Genomic DNA, 23,397 nt, shown 5'->3' with positions numbered 1-23,397 from the left:
GCTCCGCAGCATGTGGGATCTTCCCAGACTGGGGCATGAACCCGTGTCCCCTGCATTGGCAGGCGGACTCCCAACCACAGCGCCACCAGGGAAGCCCTAGATAGACTGCTTTTAACATGGGAGGGACAAACAGGAAAATAATTTTACCTGTCCACTTAGTACTAATTACCAGAATGCACAGTTATAATTAAATAGCTCTTGGTGCTATGTCAAAAGCAGTTATTCAGAAGCCTTCTTGTTTTTTTGCTGGTTTCGGGGCGAGTTCTTTAACAAGTTTCTTATCCTGAGGTACATTCCAGTAGATTCCGCCATGTTCTCGAATTCAAATGGCGTTATTCCGGTTGCAAACTTGCTCATGTCAGGGATAGGGCTATGGGTTTTAGTGGCTGTTCCAGGACTGGTGTCCGTTTGAAGGAGCTTCTGGCTGCTGCCTCCATTCTTGACCTCACAGTTTGACTCGACCCTGCTGCTGTCAAGAGCACCTTTAGAGTCTACCTCAGCCGGCTCTTCCTCTTCTTTCTGGTCAGGCAAGGCAGCCTCAGAATCTGGACTCGAGGTTTGTTCAACTTCTGATTTCTCTGTACAGGTGTCTGGTACCTCAGCCTCATCTGACATCTGCTTTTCAGATGTTTTTCCCTCTGGGACAGGGAGGTCAGGCTCATTCGGACAAGGTGAAGAGGCAACCGAATTCCCGGTTAAAGGTGTGTCAACAGGAATATCACAATCACTGTTCACGCTCTCGGCCTGCTCGAGGGCCGCCCAGATCCGCCTCTGCTGCTCTTCAAGTTCCTCCAGAGTTAGCGCGTCCTCGTCCATAGTCACAGATGCCGTTCTGGCCTTGGGTGAGTCACTGGGAGTGAGCGGCGGGGTGCCCTTGGGGAGCGGAGGCGTGAAGACGGGTGGAGGGGTGCTCCGGGGGAGCGGAGGAGTGCCAGGGGGCAGCGGGGGCTGAAACTGAAAAGCTTCACTGCTCGGGGACCCGCGCGGGACCTCTGCATCTGAAATGAGGACGTTGAGAAACTTTGAGTTGTCACATAGCATTTATTTGGTTTTACTAACACTTATTGTTTGAACTCAGGTGAATCTGGAGGTTCGCTGGCGAAAATTACTGGCTCAAGAGGGGAAAAATGGATCCTCAGATACCATGACCATCACTTAACGTCCTCAACCACCTGAAAAGAACATCTGCAGGGGGAAAGGTCAGGATCTCTGGCGCCGGGAACTTTAACCGAGGGAAGACTTTAACACAGTCGGAAACTGGGCTGGCACTTCAGCTGCCTAGACTCCAGAGTGAAGCTGGCAGGGCGGGAGGGTCCCTGGCTTATCTCCCAATTCTGTACCCTCAGTCTAGAATGCCCGCCTGAACTGTGGGTTCATGCAGCCAACTGGTCACTGGTCATCACTACCTGTACGTCCCACAGACACAACAGATCCGACCTGTCCAAAACAGAGGATCTTTCCCTAAAATTCACACTCTTCCCCTATTTGCTAAGCTCGCTAATAGCACCACCGGTGGCGTCCTGCTGAAGTCGCCAAAACTGAAACCTGCTCGTCATCAGAGTCCTCCCCCTTTCCTTCTGCTCACGCCAGGTCCTTGGCTCTCTGGGGCCCACCCTTTCCTGCAGCCTGTCATAGGTGCTGCGTTATTTTGGACCCACTACTGTTTGTCAGGAATATGAGTCCTTCCTGACTCTGGACTCTTCTTCCTTATATTCATCCTCCAAACTATCGGTCTTTCTAAAACACAAATCTGGTCCTAATAACCTGTCCATCTCATGAGAAACTCTTTAGTGCCTTCCCATCACCTACAGGAAGAAGTCCGATCTCCTCTGGGCCTTATGAGGCTCTCACAACCAAGAGTTTGCCTATTTCCACCATGTCATTTCTTACTGCCTGGCTTAAAAGACTCCAGCTGTCACACTGTTGTTGGACCAATGTGCCGTGATGCTTCGTGCTTCTGTATTTGCATTTCTCACTGTCTCAAATGCCCTAACCCTTCTCATGGCCCTGGTAAATCTCTGAATTCATCCCTCAAGATGCAGCTCGAAGTCATTCTTGGGAAGCGGCTATGACTTCATCCAGCACGGCTGCTCAGTTTTTCCTCGGTGCCACTATTACAGCTGGTAACCAGCTCTGTGATACTAACCTCTGTATGTGTCACTACAGGCCACCACGTTTATATTAAAATGATGTTCACACATCTGCAATCCTAGGCAACAGAGAGCCGTAACTAAGGGTAGCAGTTGTGTCTTATTAATCTTCCTGGCCTCGGGGTCTAGCAGAGGAGTCTGAAACACACTATGTGTTTAACAACTTTGGAAAAGTCAACTGCATAACACAGAATCATAAAGCCTATGCAAAACCAGTCTGAACTTTATTGTATAGGCAGTAAGATCTGTGAGGAGGGTAATACACTGTCACTCAGAGTTTAAGACGTTAACTCAATCAGAAGAGCAAAGAAGGGATAAAAAAGCTGAAAGGAAGGATTAAAAAAAACAAATCAGTTATAAGGGCGCCAAGAGCAATCAGGTGAGAGAGAAAAGCCTGAACGAAGAGGCCATTTCTGAGACAGTGTTAAGATTTCGGTAACTGGCTAGAAACGGAAAGCCACGATTACGGGTGGATGCGGCTGCAGACGAATGGCATCTCTCGGTCTCGGGAGCTGCGAGAGAACGGGTGCTGCGGGCTACAGCAGACAGCACAGAGGAGCAGGTGGCAGGGAGAAGGGACGGCAGAGCTTGTGACCTACTCGACAACGTATGTATTTTGTGCTTTTAAGAATAAAACATAACTAAACAGTTTAACCCAAGTTTCATTTTGCACAAAATATCACAATAAACACTCTTACATAAGAACGCTAAATGGGAAAAGGATGTTCAAGTAGTTATAGTTCACTGTTCATAAGCCAACCCAGTTCAGTTAGCAGACCCTCTCGGCCCTTTCATGAAGCAGCCCTATAACTGGCCTTGATAATTTGATCTGTTACTACTCACTGAATGATCACTTAAGCTGTTCAGAACGAGGGTAGGGAAGGGGGTTGCTATTCACCCCCTCAAAGACCCTGACATTCATTGTGCTGAGAGGGAACACGGAAAACAACATGTTTTAACAACAGAAGGATGGACTGGGGGTGGGAAGACACATGGAGGTCAAGCCATGTGGCTTGAGGCCTTGAGCTTTACATGTGGTCAGAGTGTTCTGATCCTGGCACTGGCCCATCTTTTAAGTCTGTGGCTTGGGCAAGAAAGCTCTTGTCACAGGGTTCTTTGTCCTCAGCAGGTGAGTGCATGTTATGGTGGCTTCTTTTAGAGGTGCGGCTGTTTCTAAAAAGGCAGAGGCTTACTGAAGCTTCTGCACAGAGGCAGGCGCTTGTAAACAAAACCAGTTGCCTCTGCTGATGGCTGCGACCAGAGGGGCCTTCAGCAGGTGGTCTGGGACCTTGAACTACATTTAATAAATGTGTGCGGGCAGGCAGAAGCCTCAGCGGATGGCAGCAGAGGCTCAGAAGCAGGCACGACTGACGAAATAATTCACTTAACAGACTGCAGGGTAAGGGGGATCTAGCGAACTAAGGCACAGGCTTTGGGGTAGCGGCCCAGCTGAGTCCTTAGGAAGTGTGGCCGAGGCAGAGACCAGATATATAGTGTGGAAAGAAGGCATTTCAGGCCTTTTAGGCACCCGGGGTAAATAATCTTTGTTCTGCAAAGGTTCTGTCTGTCTTACAGAGAACTAAAGAGGTTCTAATTAAACTGTTTATCCCAGGGTGAGTTAGGCAAGCACTAGCGCTAGATCTTCTGCCCCAAATTCCACTGTGGACTGAGAGCCACGGAAGGAATGTGGAGGCACTAAACTTGGATTCTTTTTTTTTTTTGCGGTACGTGGGCCTCTCACTGCTGTGGCCTCTCCCATAGCGGAGCACAGGCTCCGGACGCGCAGGCTCAGCGGCCATGGCTCATGGGCCCAGCCATTCCGCGGCATGTGGGACCCTCCCGGACCGGGGCACGAACCCGTGTCCCCTGCATCGGCAGGCGGACTCTCAACCACTGCGCCACCAGGGAAGCCCCTAAACTTGGATTCTTGAGTCTCACTTCATCACATGGGCTCAGGCTGGCTCTTGATTGGTTAATTATATATGAAAGAGAAAGAGAGAGACAGACAAACAGAGAGAAACTTCCTTTAAGAGGAAGGTTTCCTAGGCCTCAGAAATCCCCTCACAAGAAACAGAAGCAGCAGCTCCCAGCACAGGGCTGAAAGTGCCTGCACGTAGTGTGTGGACCTAGTTACCGAGTGCCACCACCGCAAATTCCCGAACCTCGAGAGAAAGCAACTACATCCCAGGTGGTTCAAAATACCAAGCTCGGTGTCTTTTCCTCAGAGGTACTCTAAGTGCCTATGACCAAAATTCTCTTCTTATGGGGAAATGTCTTCCAACCTAATTTAAGTTCCCAGGTGGTGGAGTCAGAGGACTGGCACTAACTAATATCCTGGAGAGAGAGAAACCAAGAGTTTTGCCCTTACTCAGAAATCCTGGCTGTGGCCTTTGATAACACTGGGAAGTGCCGGGCTCTGGGAATGTAATTCTGTCCGGGAGAACTGCTCTTGGGTTTTGGGGAATTGCTTGCTTTCAAAATTTTATAGGTATGTGGCAAAGGCTGTAATTCTGTTTCCTATGAACTCTTTGGCCTTGTTAAAAGTGAGACTAGAGGGCTTCCCTGGTGGCGCAGTGGTTGCGAGTCCGCCTGCCGATGCAGGGGACATGGGTTCGTGCCCCGGTCCGGGAGGATCCCACGTGCCTCGGAGCAGCTGGGCCCGTGAGCCATGGCCGCTGGGCCTGCGCGTCCGGAGCCTGTGCTCCGCAGAGGGAGAGGCCACAACAGTGAGAGGCCCGCATACCGCAAAAAACAAAACAAAACAAAAAAGTGAGACTAGATATTGAAGTAAGGCTGTAGGTGCTAAACGTCCAGGTTGTGAACTTTACTCAGGCATCAAGACTCCTATGGTAAGAACAAGCAGAATAAAAAGTTGGGGAAAATGGTTTGGAGGCTTTAATTTTGGACTTTGAAGCTGCTAGTGCAAAATAATTCAATTTGGGGCTTTAAGGTGATTTAATCTGCAACCTTTAAATTCTCCCTGGGTGGGGCTTCCTGGCAGTCCAGTGGTTAGGACGCCGTGCTTCCACTGCAAGGGGGCACATGTTCAACCTCTGGTCGGGGAACTAAGATCCCGCGTGCCGTGCGGCATGGCCAAAAAAATAAAGTAAAATAAATTCTCCCTGGGAATCTGAAAATGGGTACTCGGGGTGGGGAGGTCTCCATTCAAATTTGAGGCAATTTACATTGCTGGCATCTTATTACTAGAGCATCTGTATGCATTTTACCCTAATGTTGCCATTTCATTTCACTTTCAGAACATCCGACATGCTACATGGGACCAGAGTAGAGGGGCGTGGTTTGTGACGGGAAACAGAACAAGGGGTGAGTTCTCATCTTAGATTCAGAGTGGACTTGGGGTTTATCCGATTGACACAAAATTCTGATCCATTCCAGAGGCTTCTGGGGGCAAAATCTAAACTACTCATCAGTAGTCCCAAGGGGAAACCCAAAGGAGTGGTGGTTGGTAGTGGGGCAAGCAGGGACTCAAAAAGGTGGGGGCATGACTGTCCTGATAACTACTGATCTGCTGAAAAGGACCGTCACAACCCTGCTTGACCACAGGTTCCACGGTAAACCCAGAGGGTTCAGAGAACAAAAGGCTGTGGGAGTATCAGAGGGGAAGGCCTTTGCTCCCTTCTGGGTTTCTGAGAGGACGGACTTTCCTCCTGGTCTCTCTTTCCTGGGGGAAGGAGGGACCTAGTGGATTTATTTATACACTTGGGAAGAGTAACTGAGAAAGCTCTGCCTTTCTTCTTCTCGGGAGCAAGCTGCCAAAGGGGAGCATGTTCCACTGCTTGTCTCAAAGCACGGCCCCCCAGAGGGGCCGGTCCAGGTCCAGAACCACTGGGACTGGGTGGGTAGGTCTGTCTAACTCAGGTATCCAGTCGGCTGCCCAGCTGGCTCTCACACCAAGCTATGAGTCTTCCAACTGAGCTTTGATCAGTACTAGTGGAGATGCTCTGCTATCCAAGGATAAAAGAAAAGATTTACTCTTTAGTTAGTGCTCATAGAGCTTCCTCTTTCTTATGGAACTCAGGAGCGTACAAATTCGCCCTACTTTCTAAAGAAATCAAAACCATGGGATGAAACCTACCCGAATCAAGCTCCATGTCGGCGGGCGAGGCTGCCAAGCTGCCTTCCTTCTTCGGCTTCTTTGGGCTACTAGGCCTGGGCAGAGACGAAGACCTCTTGCTGCTGGACCTCACGCTCGGCTAACGGAGAACCAAATTGAACACAAGTTAGGTGGGTCCACAAAGAACTGAACTCCATCCCTTCACTTAAATATGATGTAGAAAACCAATCTGGAGCTAAGTCCAGGTAACTGGTGAATGCAGTTACCTTTTTCCTTTGGATTCATCAGAAAACACAGAGTGCTTTATATCCAAAGAGAGAAAAGGCAATAAGATGCCTAATGAGTTACAAAATTCCTCAGATAGACGCGATACATTTTTATAAACCACACTCTGAGAATCTATTTACCGCTTGGAAGTTAGAAGTTAGGTAATTGGCAAACACGTCTTTCTGCTGACATGCCTGCATTGGTATGGAACCAAACAGCCTCCATTCCTAATGATGAAAAGAGAAGAGAAAAACAAGTATGTATTTGGAAAACGTCATGCTTTGAATAGTCTGCTGAGCTGACAGGAGGTAAGGTGGAGGTCTCAAATTACATTTCTGCTTCATATGTGACTTTTCCTTTTTGGGGAAATTAATGAAAATAATGGAGCATTGAAGGGGGAAAAAAACCCCAACTCTGCCTGCAAAATGATCAGGACTGAACACTAAAAGACTACTTGACAAAATCGCTTGGCCCCAAAAGGTTCTACCTACTACAAGAAGAAGTTACTGGCAGTAATGACACAGACCCTCATCCGGTCTGGCTGGCTCCCGCCGCCCCCTGACGCCCCAGCGCTGTTCACGTGACTGTTAACTGCTCCCTTCTCCTAACTCGCTCTCATGCTGATTCTTCTACCTTCTGTTCTTTCCCTTTCCAAACTGAGCAATAACCTTTAAGGTTCAACATCACTCGTTTCTCTCTTATCGCCAGTAACACGTTCAACAGTGGTTCTCAACAGAAATCACTTAGGGCTCTCGTGAAGCCTATAGATTCCAGGGACTAAGTCAGTTAAGTCTAGGGGGGCAGGGGCGGTGCTCAAGAATGTACATTTCTAATGCACACCCCAAGGAGATTCTGATGTGGGCTGGTACTTGGACCCACTTCCAGAGGCACTGATGGTCTGTACATGCAACTCAGCCCTTGATTAATTACACACGTCTTCGTATCTGTTCACTAGACTGTACGTTCAGACCTTTGGCTGTTTCTCTAAAGCCCAGTCCCTAAGAACACCTAGAATGCATTTTTATTAAAATACCACCACCACCATCACCACTAGTATAGTTAGTTGTTAAAGCCTGAAACGTAAGATGAAAGCTGGAAAAGATTAAGTGTAGCAAACCTTTCTTGTATAGGAGAAATTTTACTTTGGGGAGGGGGTGAAGAGGGAAGAGTAGGAAAAAGTTATAGTAATACTTAGATTTATTAAAGGCAGAAATTGACTTCCCAATTAATTCTGTAAAACTTATAATACTGCTTCAAACCATCCCATATTTAAAAAAAATAATCTTTTAATTTTAGAATAGTTTTAGATTTACAGAATCACACCATTCTATTTTAGCTCCTTTTCTCAGGGCATAAAATTGGAAAAAACTGTGGGGTTTTTTTCTTTTTGATGAATTCAAGATTTCACTTAATATTCTAATCAACATAAAGGAAATTAAAAAGTTAAACACAAAAGTAACACATTTACTTCTTTATGGAACAGTACTACATAAGCTAACATTTTGAACAATCTACATAAATAATGTCACATCCCAGAAGAATAAAAAACCAACACACTTACATCTGAAATTCCTCTGGGAGTAGATATATTAAAACCTGGATAGTTTACCAATTTCGAGAGATCGTAAGTGACACTTTTATTTTGTTGTACTTCTCCAGCTTCTGTTTCTCCATCAGCACCATCTATTACAGACCATCAAAAAGCTTAATATTGCTAGATGCCCATATAAATCCCTCTCCAGACCAAAAGCAGACTTGGAAAGTGCTTAGATTCATGACCACAGAATTATTCCGAGAATAGCTTTAATTATAATTTGTCTGAACCATTAGATTAGAATTTTTAAACAACATGGACATATTATTTTGATAAAAATAAACATTTAAAATCTTGGAAACTTTAGTTCTTCCATGAGTTATTTGAAAAGTCTGTTTTGCACTGGTCTTACGGTTTGCCTAATCCTCTATTCCAATTCTTTATTTAATAAACATTTACATAATGGTTACTGTATATGAGCTAGTGTTTTCTTTTCAGATAGTGTTTTAAACAGTTCACAAGTATTCATTCGCTTAATCTTCATAACAATCCTAAGAGGTACATACTGTTAAAACCACTTTACAAAAAAAAAAAAAAAAAAAAAAACCACTTTACAGATGAGAATAGTCTTTGAAGGATACTTGGGAACCACTTCATTATTTTGAAAAGTACTAAATAAATCGAACATTTTATTTTGCTAGTCCCATGTCTATATACCTAAGGAAAACAAATAGTTGATGAGAAGTTTCTCTTTATAGAAGTTTTCAGGATAAGAAGCCAAGTAATGAAAGAGTAAGAATATAACCAGTGTGTCACCCATCATTAACAGATAAATACAGGCAGTGATCACCAATGACTGCCTCCACTACAATTCACAGGAAACAGAGGGACAGAGAAACACGCTAAAGTAACACCACGGGGATGTGCCGGCAACACCTCAAAAACTCAAAAGGACAAAATACAGAGCTTTGTTAAAAACAAGAAAGGGAACTTACAGATTAAAAGAGATTTAAGAGGCTCTCAATGATCTACAATCTTTTGTCCAAAGAATCCCTATTCAAATAAATAAAGAGAGAGAGAGAGAGAGAGAGAGAGAGAGAGAAAACACAGAAATGCAAGCACCTACAGAGTGGCAGGAGCAATGATAATTTGAATGTCAGCATGACTTGGGGATATATTAAAAGGCTGTGCTGGGGCTTCCCTGGTGGCACAGTGGTTAATAATCCACCTGCCAATGCAGGGGACAAGGGTTCGAGCCCCGGTCCGGGAAGATCCCACATGCCGCAGAGCAACTAAGCCCGTGCGCCACAACTACTGAGCCTGCGCTCTAGAGCCCGCGAGCCACAACTGCTGAGCCCGTGAGCCACAACTACTGAAGCCTGTGTGCCTAGAGCCTGTGCTCCGCAACAAGAGAAGCCACTGCAATGAGAAGCCCGCGCACCGCAACGAAGAGTGGCCCCCGCTCGCCACAACTAGAGAAGGCCCGCACACAGCAACAAAGACCCGACGCAGCCAAAAATAAAATAATAAAATTTCAATAAAATTTAAAAAAAAAGGCTGTGCTAAATATTCTTTGGTACTACTTGAGGTGGGGGGGGGTTGGTAAATTTTTTATTTAGTTTTCATTTAATTAATTAATTTATTTATTTTGGCTGTGCTGCGCGGCATGTGGGATCTTAGTTCCCTCACCAGGGATCGAACCTGCACCCGCTGCAGTGGAAGTGCAGAGTCTTAACCACTGGACTGCCAGGGAAGTCCCTACATTTTTTATTTTTATTTTTAATTACCTAATATCTAGAAACACTTTCATTTTTTAAAAATGTAGAGCATTAGAGATAATACTAAAATCTTAAGCCCAATCCTGTTTTCCTTCTCAGGGATAACCACTGTTGAGTTTGCTGTATATTGGTTAGGACTTTAAAAATTTTTATGTAAAAACTTATTTACTAACTACCAGATACCAGGCACTGTGCTACATGATAAATAAATAGATACAAATTGTGACAGGGCATGAAGAAAACAAACAGGGTGAAGTGATAGAGACTGGCAGAACAGGTGGGTAAACATGGGAGAGACACCTTTAAATAAAGTGGTCAGGGAAGGCCTCTATGAATCTAAACCCTGAAATCTAGGTGGTTCTTGGTTAAGATCTTTTAAAAATATCTTTTACAAATATAACTCCTCATAGAAAATATAGAGCATTGTTTCATCCGTGTGGGTTTTTTTTTTTTAATTTAAGATCAATGGTATCATAATATGTAAGTCATCCAGAAACTTGCCTTTTAAACTCAGTATTGCATAGGGATTTTGACATGTTAGCTCCATGGATTTACTCCATTTTTAAAAACACTGCAGGGATTCCACCCCCCAGATCTACCACGGTTTACTTTAGGGCCTTAATGTTGTTTTTAATTTTTCACTATCATAGTCAACATTAAAAAGTATCTTTATATACATACATTTCCTTGTGCGCACGTGTGAATATTTTTCCAGAGGAGGTACCTAAGAGAAGTTCTAGATCATAGGAGGGTTTATTTATTCTAACTTTTATAGGTCTCCTGGCAGAGATGGATATATTTCTGTTACCATTACTGAGAAAGGAAAGAGTTTATGAGGTCTCGCTGGAGAACTAATACCTTGCTAGGTAGTCACTGAGCAAGTCCAGATAACCACCTGATAACTCTCAATGAAGTTTTAGTTCCTTCCTTGTAAAACAAGGGAAACACCATCAAGATATTTTTTAGTTAACTCAGCACACACTAAATAAGCCAGCCATTCCCACCCTATTTTACTGTGATTCTTTAATTTAAAAAAAAAAAAAAGAAAAAGATAGAACACTTAAGCTGACTTATCTAACTGAACATACTATACCTTTTCCATCATAGAGTGCAAGCCCTGAGGTCTCTAGTTCGGCCTCTTTGAGCCAGCCTGGTGGGTATCCTAGCTGGCGCATTCGATATATAAAAGGTGGAAGACTCTTGTCCGTCACGCCCAGTGCATCCTGAAGTTCCTCACTGAGTAAAAATAAAAGAGGAAGAAAACTACTGTATTCTTGTTTGGATGAAAATACTTACTGGTCTGATATTTTAAAACTCTTCTATGTCTTATATTACATACCTGTGCCACGGTGCCTATCAAACACATAGTTAAAAGTCCAATAAATGTTTTTGGATTAATTGATGTACATTACGTAGAGCCTTGCTAGAGAACACTTATGTCTTGATTATTACCCTGAAGATCCACAGAACGTTCCAAATAGTGGGGAAGTGGAAATGACATTCTATGGTAAAATGACAGAGGTACCTAATAACTCCTGGCTTGAATCTTCCAAATCTTTCTTCTACTTCTTCTGCATGGTATCGCTGCTGAAAATTCTGATTGCTTGTCTCACCACAGGCATCCATATACTCTTTTCTCTTCTCACTTATTCGAGCAGCATTCCGAGGCTAAATCATAATGTGTTTGGAAAGAATGGTATCGAGCAGTTTAGAAATATTTCAGAAATTCAATAAATATAAGCACTTTTTCTAGGTCAAGCACACAGATGATTTCAGTTTTAATGCATAAGGGACAGGTATAAAAGAGAGTGGATACTTCAGAAAAATAAGCAAAGAAGAGAAGCAGTCCTTTAATTTCGTATTACCTTGGTACTATCATAACATAAAATAAAGTTTTGAAAATAAGTTGTGTAAAAATGAACTCTCATAATGTTTTATTCATCTCAAATACAGAGTACTGTAATAAATTATTTTTAAAAAAATCTAATATCTTTAAAACTTATGTATAAATTTGGAAAGATTTCAAAATCAAGGACTATGGGAAAGACAGAAAGTTTCTTCACATCACACAATGCCATAGATGTACTGAAAACATTAGAAAGCTCTGGTTCAAAGATTTTTTTTTATATGAGAAAAATTTACCATTGGGCAATCTTTCATTTGATGCTCTTCAGAACCACAATTGAAACAGTGAGGCTTTGGCCTATTTGGTCAAAAAACAAAGATTTTCATAATGTAAATAGAAATATAAAAGCAAATCAACAAAATTCTGTACGACAGCAACGTGTATCAGAGACAAGAAAGCATGTAGATCGCCAATTATTATCTGCAAAAATGAGAACACTTTCACTTCTTGTGCTCAGTGATTTAAACAAACAGTACTTTTGACCAAGTCTTTTAACCAAGAACCCTTGTGTTCCCGACTGATCTGTTACCTCTGAGTTTTGTCAGTGGCTAATAATAGAAGAACCAAGGCAAACAGATTATCATATTTTCCTTTAGGTAACTTGGCAAGGGGTAGATGGTTATAAGACAGCAATCAAACTGACAGCAGTAATTATACCTTTCCACCCACCCAGGCACATCAGGAGTGAACCAATGAATTCCAATATGACTGACTTAAACATTTAACATGTCTATATATTGAAATTCTAGTTTACTCTGTTTATTTATCATAAGCTAGCAATAAAGAATATTAACTTTTCAAGCTAAAAGAGTTCATGGTTTTGGTTAAAAAAGAAGAAGAAAACAAAAGCAACTCCCCACACAAACCTTTTTGCCTTTACTTGTATTTCTTGCCCTTCTAGAGAAACAATGTGGCTGAAGACTTGCTGGTACCTTTAGTGAGTTTTATTAAGGAATAGTTATCATAGTCTGCAAAATTTGGTTTTTTTTTTTTTTTTTTTAAAGGTGAACTTAATGGCAAGATGCATAAAGATCTTCATTCACTATGTAGGATACTTGGGTATTTCCCATCCTTCCGTAAGCTGAGGGTTTTCATTTAGTAGCGGTTGCCCCAATTTATCAAGGCAAAAATTAGTAAAATACAGGACACTTCCTACAACCTGCAGAAAACAAGTCAAAAAATATTGCTATTTAAGCAGGAAAAAAAAAGACATTAAATAATGTAAGACTATGATTAATTGTTTTAACAATTTATTTCTGGATGAAATTATTAGAAATAATAATCAACTCCCTAGTTAAAGGAGCCACATTCCGATGTGTAAGTAAGATCTCCATCACTGAATTCCCCTCTGTTGCCTAGATCACTGAATTTTTCCTGTTGGATCACCACTATCAGTTGCACTTTCTCCAGACTTATAAAACAAAAACTTGTCAACAACTCTTATATTCCCTCCAATTTCCCATTTCTTTGCTTCCTTTTGCAGCAAGATCCTCAGACAGTTGTCTATATCTATATAGTCATTGTTTCCACTTCCTTTCCTCCCAGTCACTCTTTTCCCTTCCTTCCAATTTTTGGGAACAATTTCCTACAGAAAAGTTGAAAAAAATGGTACAAGGAACACCCATGTACCCTCCATCTAGATTGGACAATTGTTAACTGACATTTTTGTGTGCACAGCTCTACACACACACACACACACTTTTTACTGAGCCATTTTTAAAAAGTAAGTCGACACCACTATCATCTTAGTCTAAGTCACTATTTTCTCCAGCTTGAGGTTAATATAATAACTTCCTACCCGGGTTCTAGCTCCCACACATAACCAGCTACAGACTCTACTCATGACACTGCCCCCCTAAACACTTCAGGATGAGCCTTCTAAGAATAAGAACATCCTACAAATCACAATACTACTGTCATGCTTAAGAAAATTACTAACACCTTAAAATCATCTATATCCAATCTATTTTCAGTTTTCCACAATTTTAAAGACATGGGGGTGCTGGGATGATGAAGAGCCCACAGATCTTACTGAAAAGATTTACAAGGTATGTACACATCTCTGCAAATGTGATAAAGGCTGATATTTGCAAGGGTTTTAGATCACCCTATAAATGTCAAGTGGAAGAGCTAGAACCAGTGATTGGATTGAGTACGAGAAGCACATCTCAGCTCAACTCTTAGAGAGCGGAAATTTCTATCACAGGTGTGAAGAATGAAGTGGTTTGCCTCATTTTCTAAAAAAGTGAATTCCAAGTTACTGGAAAGACTCAAGAAAAGAGCAAAATGCTCTAAGGGCACTTTAAAGAAAGATTCCTGAATTTGAATTAGATAACTTCATTTCCCTTTTAAACTCTAAGGCTCTGGGATTTACAGTGGCACCTGCCTGGAAATGGGGGATTTTGCACTTACTAATTTAGTCTAAATTGTGGTACATCAATGGGACACAATACTCCATGAACATGAAAACTAGTCTTCCTTTAATGGAATCCAGGATTACATCATCTTCTTTAAAAATTTTTAAGTTGCAAAATCACACCACTACACTGCACTGACACTGCTGAATTTTGCATAGGTACTGAAAGGGCTAAATGTAGGTTCATCCCTGTAAATCGTCTTCTGTTTTTCACCCACTATTGGAGTCTGTCCACATTTAAAATTTCCTATCTGCCACCTGTTATATTAGCTATATATCCCTCTCAGCTTCACCCATCTCTAAGTTCCACAAGCATGCTTTCTATATCTTCATCCAAGTTCTTAAAAATGAGTAGAGGTGGGAGAGAGGGATAAATAGGTGGAGTAAAGAGAATTTTTAGGGCAGTGAAACGACTCTGTATGATAGTCTTATGCTAGATGCATATCATTATGAATTTGTGCAAACTCACAGAATGTACACCACCAAGAATGAACCTTAACGTAAACCATGGACTCTGGGTGATAATGATGTGTCAGTGTGGGTTCATCAGTTGTAACAAATGTACCAGCTGGTAGGGGCTGTGGATAGTGGGGGAGGCTATGAATGTCTGGGGGCAGAGGGTACATGGCAAATCTCTGTACCTTCCACTCCATTTTTCAGTGAACATAAAACTGCTCTAAAAAAAAATCTATTAAAAAAAGAAAAAGAAAGAAAGGAAAGAAGATGAACAGAGAGGACAGTCAAGAGAAAAATAAAGCCCTCCAAAGTGTATCTATTGTGCCCCCAGGCCACAATGAAATAGTTATTAAAAAGCAAACTATGGTATTTAGAGGCTGAAGCCTACACTGTTGCTTACAACAAATTTAATGAAAGAATGTGTGATCGTCTGACGACATATGACTATACCACTTTATCATTTAAATGTCACCCAATGGACATAGGATAGGAAACATATCTGCAGAATTCAAAACTTAAATGTCCAAACTTACACTAAAAGCTTCCTTATTGTTAACAGCACTGGATTCTTCTACTTTATGGTCCTCTTCTAGCATAACACTGGAAGGCTAACACGAAGAGAAACACACATTACAAAAGGTAACCAATTTTTAACAACTTTAAATTTCAAATATGAGCAATCTGAACACACTCACTTTATTTTCTAATACATACCATTAAGGTATATAAAATTTTGAATTCGTTGTTGTCATAATTAGGGTGAGTTGAGAAGTTAAGCTAGGTCGGAAGGTTTATGAAAGAAATCTCCCAAGTGGGAAAGTTAAAAAGATATATAAAAGATAGTATCTTCTGGAACATTAGCATACACTATGACTTTTTTAAAAAAATTATTTTTACACTATGACTTTTGTGTTAACAAATATTAATTATGGAACTTTCAACACTTAAACTGACAAGACAGACTTTATCTTGAAATCAGATAATCAAAGATTAAAATAATATATAACGATATTACTGGTCAATACTGATATTACAACCCTTACAGACCTCAAGCCACTACAAAATTCTGAAGTGTTTCCTGAATCAAATATTAATATTCAATGTTTTGTTTTTTTTCAGTATGGTTTTTATTGTTAAATGTATTTTGTTCTGTGAATCTTTAAAAATTATATCTGATAGGTGAAAACTAAAGGTGATAAACAAAAAATTTAATTAATTAGAATACTCCATTCTCCAACCTCTGAGGATAAACAGCTAAAGATCCTTATTTGAGAGACTCTACTTACCTTAATTTTTAATTAAAACAAAAAAAGCCCAGAAATCATAATTCTGATTTTCTTAAGGTAAACTCATGCCCTAATATTCAGAGTGGAATCTCTCAGATTTCTCTGGGCATGCTGTTGATTTTTAAAACAAGTAGAAGGGAAAGAAAGGATGGCATATGAACCTGTTCATTTTAGATAAAAAGAATCCATCTTTTATAAACCCCAGAAACAGAGATTTTTTTTCTGACCTAAAATTAATTTTCTGCCCCAAACCACGTGTCCAAGTCAGGGAATGGAAAATAAAAAGGCTTCAGTTTTGAGTGCAGCCAGGTGTGAATATGACTCCCTGAGAAAAGCAACCGTGATCCAAAAGAAAGCCCTGTGGCTGCGCTGGTCAGACTGTGGAGAAGGAAGCCTGGCTGCAGGATGGGAGGTGAACAGTCAATCTCAACAGTCATTCTGGTTTTGATTCAAGAGGATCCCCGGAGCCTAACAATTGACAGTGAAAAGCATAACCTACTAATCTTAAAGTCTCTTAAGTTTGAAATACCTGGGGCAAAAGATTAAAGGAAGTCTTTTCCACATCATTTTTCTGCTGTTCCTCAAATCTTTTTACTAAATTTGATACAAATTCCTCTATTTCTTGATGATATTGCCTGCGTAAGAGGACAAAATGGTCAGAACCCAGACAGAGTAAAACATTGACTTGATTGAGTTTTATGCATTTTTAGAAGATGTCATGTGTAAATTTTGTTATTTTGTTTTTCAGAGTTTATCAAATCGCTGATTCTTTGAAACACTCAGGAATCTATTCCTTAGGAAAAATATATACATCGTTGTCAAGTTAATAAAATGATTACAATAACCTAACAGTGCCTAGGATGTAACAGCTGGCAAATACTTATGCAAAGACTAAATGGATTTTATTTATAAATTTTACATACTTAATTTTTGAATATATAATACATGTAAATGGTTCAAAATTCAAAAGAACTGAAAGGGTGAGTTACATAACAAAAAGCTCCCTTCCCACCCTGTCTCTCAGCCCCTTATTTCTGCAACACAGAGATAATCAATGCATTCAGCTCTCCCGCATCCTCCTCCCAGACACCCTCTCTGCACATATAAGGAAACACCTATGTAAATATTACACTGGAGGGGCTTCCCTGGTGGCGCAGTGGTTGAGAGTCCGCCTGCCGATGCAGCGGACGCGGGTTCGTGCCCCGGTCTGGGAGGATCCCACATGCCGCGGAGCGGCTGGGCCCGTGAGCCATGGCTACTGGGCCTGCGCGTCCAGAGCCTGTGCTCCGCAACGGGAGAGGCCACAGCAGTGAGAAGCCCACGTAATGCAAAAAAAAAAAAAAAAAAAAAAAAAAAAAAAAAAAAAAAAAATATTACACTGGAGAAAAAAAGACCAAAATGCAATGCAAGAAAAACGACTGAGGTCTATTTTCCCCAGCCTTCCAGGTCAAGAACCACGTTCATCAAATATTCTTCAGTGCTCGGTTCAGGAGGGGCCAAAAGAGCCAACCTCCTCTTTACAGACTTGATCCGTCAGGTCCTGTTAGCTCTGACATTGTAAGATTTCTGCAGGCACAACGCCAGGTGAGCGGTGCAGACGTTAAGACTGCCAAGAGCTTGAGTCAGAGGCCGATTCGGACGGCGACAGCGGCGCTGGAGCCCCGCGTGCCCAGCACCGTGCTGCTCCTGTGCCCACCACAGGCTGCTCCCCACTCCCAGAGCCTCAGGTTCTGCTTCTGCTGAGCTGAAGTAGCCAACGGACCTGCCACACAGGTAACACCCTATGTACGGTCCCTTTACCTTGCCGGGCGCCTAAGATAATATGATTAAGTGACGCCGAAGGGGGCAAGCAGGTGTCTGAAGTGTCTATGACCATGCTCTGAGGAAGGGATAGGTCAAGGCCTCAAACCATGTCAGCACATTCTAGCAAGCACTGCGGGAATGCACTGAGTCATCCCAGACCCAAGCATGCTGGAAGGCTTGCAAAGGTCTAGTTTTGCTATTAAAAAGAAAAAAAAAATCACGTGGGTAAGCTTTGAAGATAGCCAACAGGGAAAACGTAGTTCCCTGATTGTGGTAGAGAAATGGTTAAGATTATTTATGGTGGTAGCGGTGACTTTTATTTGAGGCTATTTATCGGGCTCTTACAGGTGCTCATTTATCTACTTAAGAGGTAGTTACTATTAGTGTCCTGTTTTCCAGTAATGAAACTGATATGCAGAGAGGGTCAGTGACCTGTCCAGGTTCACAGATAGAGAACGTAGAGGAGTCCAGCTTCAAATTCAGGTTTAGATGACTCTAATGTCCTCACTCTTATCATGATTCCATAAATTTTAAGTAAAAGAATAAAGATGGTATATAAAGTAAAAATGAAAACAGCGTATTTATAGAAGACACTGTATCATAAATACATCAGCTCATAATATTTAGGAAAGGGAAAATTACTTACTTTGAAATAACATTGTTCATAAATAGAATCTGAAATAAAGGTCCATCTAATTTAGTATTGTTCACCAATATTCCACTAAAACAGAAGTTAAAACATATTCTTAGAAGACATTAAAGTAAAACTTGCATATGTATATATAAACACTGAATCTTTATAATTCTTAAGTACCAAAGATCATGTAATATTTTACAAATAAGATCAAGAACCACAAAGAACTCCAGTTTTACCCACTTTAACAGTTTTTAGGGGTATCTTTTACATTACATATTTTAAAAAATATTTCATAAAAAAATTAAAAACTACAGTTAATCTTTCAACCGAAAAGCTTCTTTACCCAATGGCTGTTTGTTTACAAACTGAGGGGAGGGAGGAATTGAATAAAGCAGGTAACAAGAATATATTTCTGAAAGAATCAGTGAATTTGGCTTGGAAATATATGGGAAATTGAAACACTTTATAAATAAATGGGTAGACTCTTTCTGGAGGGCAGAGCACACTGCACTAAGTAGCTCAAATCCAAAATTTTAAAGTAGAGATGTAAAAAGTATCTCATTCCTGAATTTGACTTTCAAATACTGCAAAAAACAGAACTAGACTGCAGCCTGGAAATCTGCTATATATCCCTTCGGTAACCTGGGAGCAGCTGAATCTCTGATTCCTCCACACCTGCCTCAAATCTTTCTACCTGTACAGCACGTGAAATAAATCAATCTGAATGTGGAATTGCCCACATCAAGTAGAGAAATAAAATTAAAATATGAAGACACCCAGAAACTTGCTTCAATTTGCACAAACTTCAGTTTTAAAAAATACATCATGTTTCTAAAAACTACATGCAATTGCATGACCCTTGACTGGAGTTCAGTTTGAGAAATCAGCAATAAAGACATTCAATTGGGGAAATCTGAATCTGGTTGGGAACGTTATTAAGGAAATCTCGCCAGTTATTAGGTGTGATCATGGTGTTGTGGTAACATGAAAGTCTTTAGAAAAAAAAATACATGCTGAAATATTTGGGGTAAAATATGTATATGGAATTAGAAGAAGGAAATATGGCAAAATACTGTTAAATCTAAGTGATGAAAATATGGGTATTAACTGTACTATTCTTTCCACTTTCTGTACGTTTGAAAATTTTCATCATATAAATAAAAAACAGAAGAAAAAAAAACACCCCACAATGTTTACTGGATAAAAAGAAGAGACACTTCTGATCATGAAATTTCCAAAAATAAGGGTTAAATCAAGAGATGTAGGGTACAATTTTATCTAAATAATTTTATGTTTTTCTTCCTCAGTGTTCTGTAGAAAGCTCTGTCAGTCTGACAATGTGGAGGACACCAATTGAAAAATATATATATATGTATATATATATATATATATATATATATATATATATATATATATATATATATATATACACAACACACACATATATATATATATTCCTTTTTCAGGATACTAATGCTTGCTTCTTATAAATTGGCAAAGCCTATGATGCTGTAATCATTTGAATTCAGGTGATTATAACCCCCTTATAAATAAATATTTAATGTTTAAATGAACAACTCTATTACAAAGCACATGCTTGTCTAAATAAAATATCTTTACATATATAAAAATTGTGATTTTTTAAGAATCCTAGTTACATTCAATATGTTTACTACCTAACCAAAGATAAGCGTAGATCTACAAAGTGTGCTCACACAGAGGAAGGAAAGTAGCGCATAGAGAAGTTCTTCTTTAGATATATTCTGAAATATGTCTAAATTCTAAATATGTTAAATTCTAAAATTTTAAAGTTTTAGTCACCAGTGTAGCCAGTTAATTTAGCTGGTACCAGGGACAAAAAATTCCATGTGAAACTGCATCAGGGTACCCCATATTCTGAAAGCCTTAACGTACCATTCTGTGTAATAAATTTGTACTTTAAGAAATATTTTAATTTAGTGACTACTAAATAAATTTAATTACAAAATATCAACATTTAATCTTCTATTAAAATCAGATGCCTGAATGCAAATTTACTCACTGTACTTTTTTCAAAAGCAACTACCATCTCTTCTTCTAAAATGCTGCATCTTGCATTATTTCTATTTATGAACACATTTTAATTGTATAAATAAATCTTCAGCTAGATTAATACTGTAATCTGAATTCTAACTTACCAGAAACGTTCACTGAATAGCAACAGCTAGGTTGATAACTTGCCTGTTCTGAACATTAAGTCAAAAACTTCTAAATTGTGTTTCACACATATTTTCACCCAATAAGTCAGTTTTCAAAGTTTAATACGGTTGTGAGAATTCAAATTTTACCCTCACAAATTAAAAATAAAGGATCATTACTACGATTTATTGAGTACAAAATGGTATAAAAATCCTAAACACCCTTTTTGCAAAAAAACAACTGTGATTAAATATTAATGTTGGGATAAAAAATAAAGGACATTATGGTGCAAATTCAAGATCTCATACCTTGGTCGAGTCAGAATGTTCAATTTTCTTTTAAGTTCTTGATGTTATTACTTGTTAAGGAGTATAAGCCCTGATTAAATAGAAATAGGAAGATCATAAAATTCAACTACTAACCTCACTTTTGGTGTCAATGCTATAAACATATGTTATAAACGTTAAAAGACAAATATTTTGAGGATGACACACTTACTGACCTCCTGTTTTGTTGCAGGGCTAGGTATCTGGATCTAAAAACTAAAATAGAGTTTTCATCCCTTCCAACATGGTATTTCTAAGGCAGGAGCACATAGTTCAAAGAGACTAACAGTCTAAACCGAAAATGTTATGCAGCGTAACAGACTGTTAAGACCTGAAGAATCTAGGATGGAATCTATGAACGTTCACTGTAAAATCCTTTCAACTTTTCTGTATTTTGAAATTTTTCATAATAAAATGTCGAGGAAAAAGGCATTATGAAAAACTGACTTCGAAAACCTTAAAAGATGATTTACCAACCGCCTTCAGGGGTTTTTACACTAGAAAAACTACCTGAGCCAAAATTACTTGCATGTATATTACAAACAAAAAAACACCAAAAATTCTCTAAAAATGGAAATAAACATATTAACACTTCTTGCTAGAAAGGTTGTAAACATGTAACGAAAGGCAAACGGAAACTTATTTGGCGCCTTTTCCCTAGGGGTTTGCAATGGACCTTAACCACGGAAGCTATTTCAAAGTGGAAGAACTTTAAAATGAATCCCCCAAGTTCATCAAAGAATTAACCACTTCTCTCTGCATGCCTCGACTCCTTAACGCCCCCAACTGCACATCCTAGCACCACAAACTTTTGCCCCGCCCTAAAGACACATCTGCGCCTAGGTCTAAGCATCCGGTATCTCCCACAACTACAGCGTGATTGCAACAACTTTAGCTTGGCTCCAAAAAAGGAGATCGGATAATGACTCCAAAGAGGAAGAGAAGTGGTGAAGAGTCTACAACTGAACAGTTGAAAGAGTCCGGAATAACGCTAAAAACCGACACCAGACTCGGGGGGCGGGAGGAGCGAATAAGGTCCAGGATACGGATCCCAGAAGCGGAGATGTCTGCGCCGAGGCCTCGGGGACAGCTTACGCAACCCGAACCCGCGATTCTCAGCCTCGTGGAATTTCCGCCCGCACCCTCCCGGGGACGGCACACACCACACTCCCCAGTGACAGGGCCCAGCGAGCGGGAAGGATATTCTCGGCGCGGAGCTGCTCGATGGTTTCCTCGTACTGCCGAAGCCGCTCCCGCAGCTCCGCGTCGCCGACCCCATTCTCGTCCTCCTCGTCGCCGTCGTCGTCCTTGAAGAGGGTGTGAACTGGCTTCGGAGTCGACTCCTCTAGGTGGTCAAACGCCTCGAACAGCTCTAGGTCGCCGAAATCCACCTCCGCCGCCATTTTGGGCTATGGGAAAGATACGAGAAGAGGCGGAGCTGGCCCCCCGGCCGAAGGCAAAGGTTGTTGGGCGGCACCGCTCTCCAGGGCTCCGGCCGCCCTAAGCCACCCAGTACGGTTTCCTCCAAACGTACGCCGCCGAAGCTGCAAAATAGGCGGGCCAGTCCTGTGAGACTACAACTCCCAGAATGCAATGGTGTCTCTCATACCCACTTCTGAGGTTGCTCGGAAGCAAGGCATGCTGGGATATGGGTTTCTAAGCGACTCTTAACTCACTGTTTGCATTGCATACTGGGATTGGTCCTTTATAACGTGAAGAAAGCCCAACTACATCAGAATGTGTTACAACAACATGAGTTGTCTCATGCATTTAAGGCTGCAAAAAATCAGAGCACGATGTACGGCTTATCACAGATTCTGGTGAATAAGGAACTCCAGTTTTGCCACAGACTACCTCTGTGATCTTGGAGAAGCTACTTCAGTTTACTGGGCTTGTTTCACTTTGTCATGAAGAACTAGCTTGATCTTAGATTATTTTAGATTTGTCTGTTGCAGTTTTTGGTGATTTCTCTCCTTCAATCACTCATTCATTCAGTAACATTTATTTACCGAGTTCAATGTGCCAGGCACTGTTCTAGGAACTGAGGGTGTAAGAGTGAGCAAACTAGAGAAGTTCCTGCTTTCATAGAGGGTACAGTCTAGCAAAAGAAAGAAACAAAAAATAAACATACATGTTCCCGCTCTTGGGTCAAAGTGGATGTTGATGGGTATTCATCATATTAAGAGATAAATATGTGAAATAAAAACAGGAATGGATATGTAACAAATTTGACATTTCTGTGGGAGTCAGTGAATCGAAGAACTGAGGTTTGAACTGAATTATGAAGTGTTAGGAGGGCAAAGTTGGTGGTGAGTATGGGGGATGGAATTAAGAGAGTCCTAGTCTGAAGAAATGGCGTGTAGAACGAAAAGGCAGAGTGGAGCAAAATGAGGCTGGAACATTAGGCAAGTACTCACATTAGGGACATTGTCTCCACCCCCAAATTGGCAAGTCATTTCAACATTTTAAACAAGTGGTGGGTCTATGACCCACAAATTTTCATTTTGGTAAGATGGTCCTGATGGCATGATAGGAAAAGGACTGGCGATGGAGCAAACGTAAAATTCCAAATCTAGTAGACTGAT

The 23,397-nt window shown here is 40.8% G+C and overlaps 1 protein-coding gene across 3 annotated transcripts; it reads right to left on the bottom strand.

Annotated features, from left to right (window-relative positions):
* Nucleotides 1-219: 219 nt before the first annotated feature.
* On the bottom strand, nucleotides 220-22,215 carry ZCCHC8 (zinc finger CCHC-type containing 8; the record flags this gene model as incomplete). Of its 3 annotated transcripts, none has more annotated exons than XM_079717870.1 (14): nucleotides 220-998; nucleotides 6,247-6,364; nucleotides 6,633-6,719; nucleotides 8,054-8,175; nucleotides 10,898-11,040; nucleotides 11,330-11,472; nucleotides 11,947-12,007; nucleotides 12,577-12,642; nucleotides 12,766-12,884; nucleotides 15,116-15,190; nucleotides 16,398-16,503; nucleotides 18,318-18,392; nucleotides 20,795-20,831; nucleotides 21,981-22,215. In XM_079717870.1, the coding sequence occupies 14 exons, from the start codon at nucleotides 22,213-22,215 to the stop codon at nucleotides 220-222; spliced, it is 2,166 nt and encodes a 721-aa protein (XP_079573996.1). The 3 variants fall into 3 exon arrangements, with proteins under 3 accessions (XP_079573996.1, XP_079573995.1, XP_079573997.1); XM_079717869.1 differs by having other exon boundaries at nucleotides 12,766-12,869; XM_079717871.1 differs by lacking the exons at nucleotides 11,947-12,007; nucleotides 12,577-12,642; nucleotides 12,766-12,884.
* Between the last annotated feature and the right edge of the window lie 1,182 nt (nucleotides 22,216-23,397).

The sequence above is a fragment of the Hyperoodon ampullatus genome, assembly GCF_949752795.1.
Source record: "Hyperoodon ampullatus genome assembly, chromosome: 13".
Taxonomy (NCBI): Eukaryota; Metazoa; Chordata; class Mammalia; order Artiodactyla; family Ziphiidae; genus Hyperoodon; species Hyperoodon ampullatus.
Note: the sequence above shows the minus strand (reverse complement) of the source record. Positions and strands in the feature narration are given on the sequence as shown.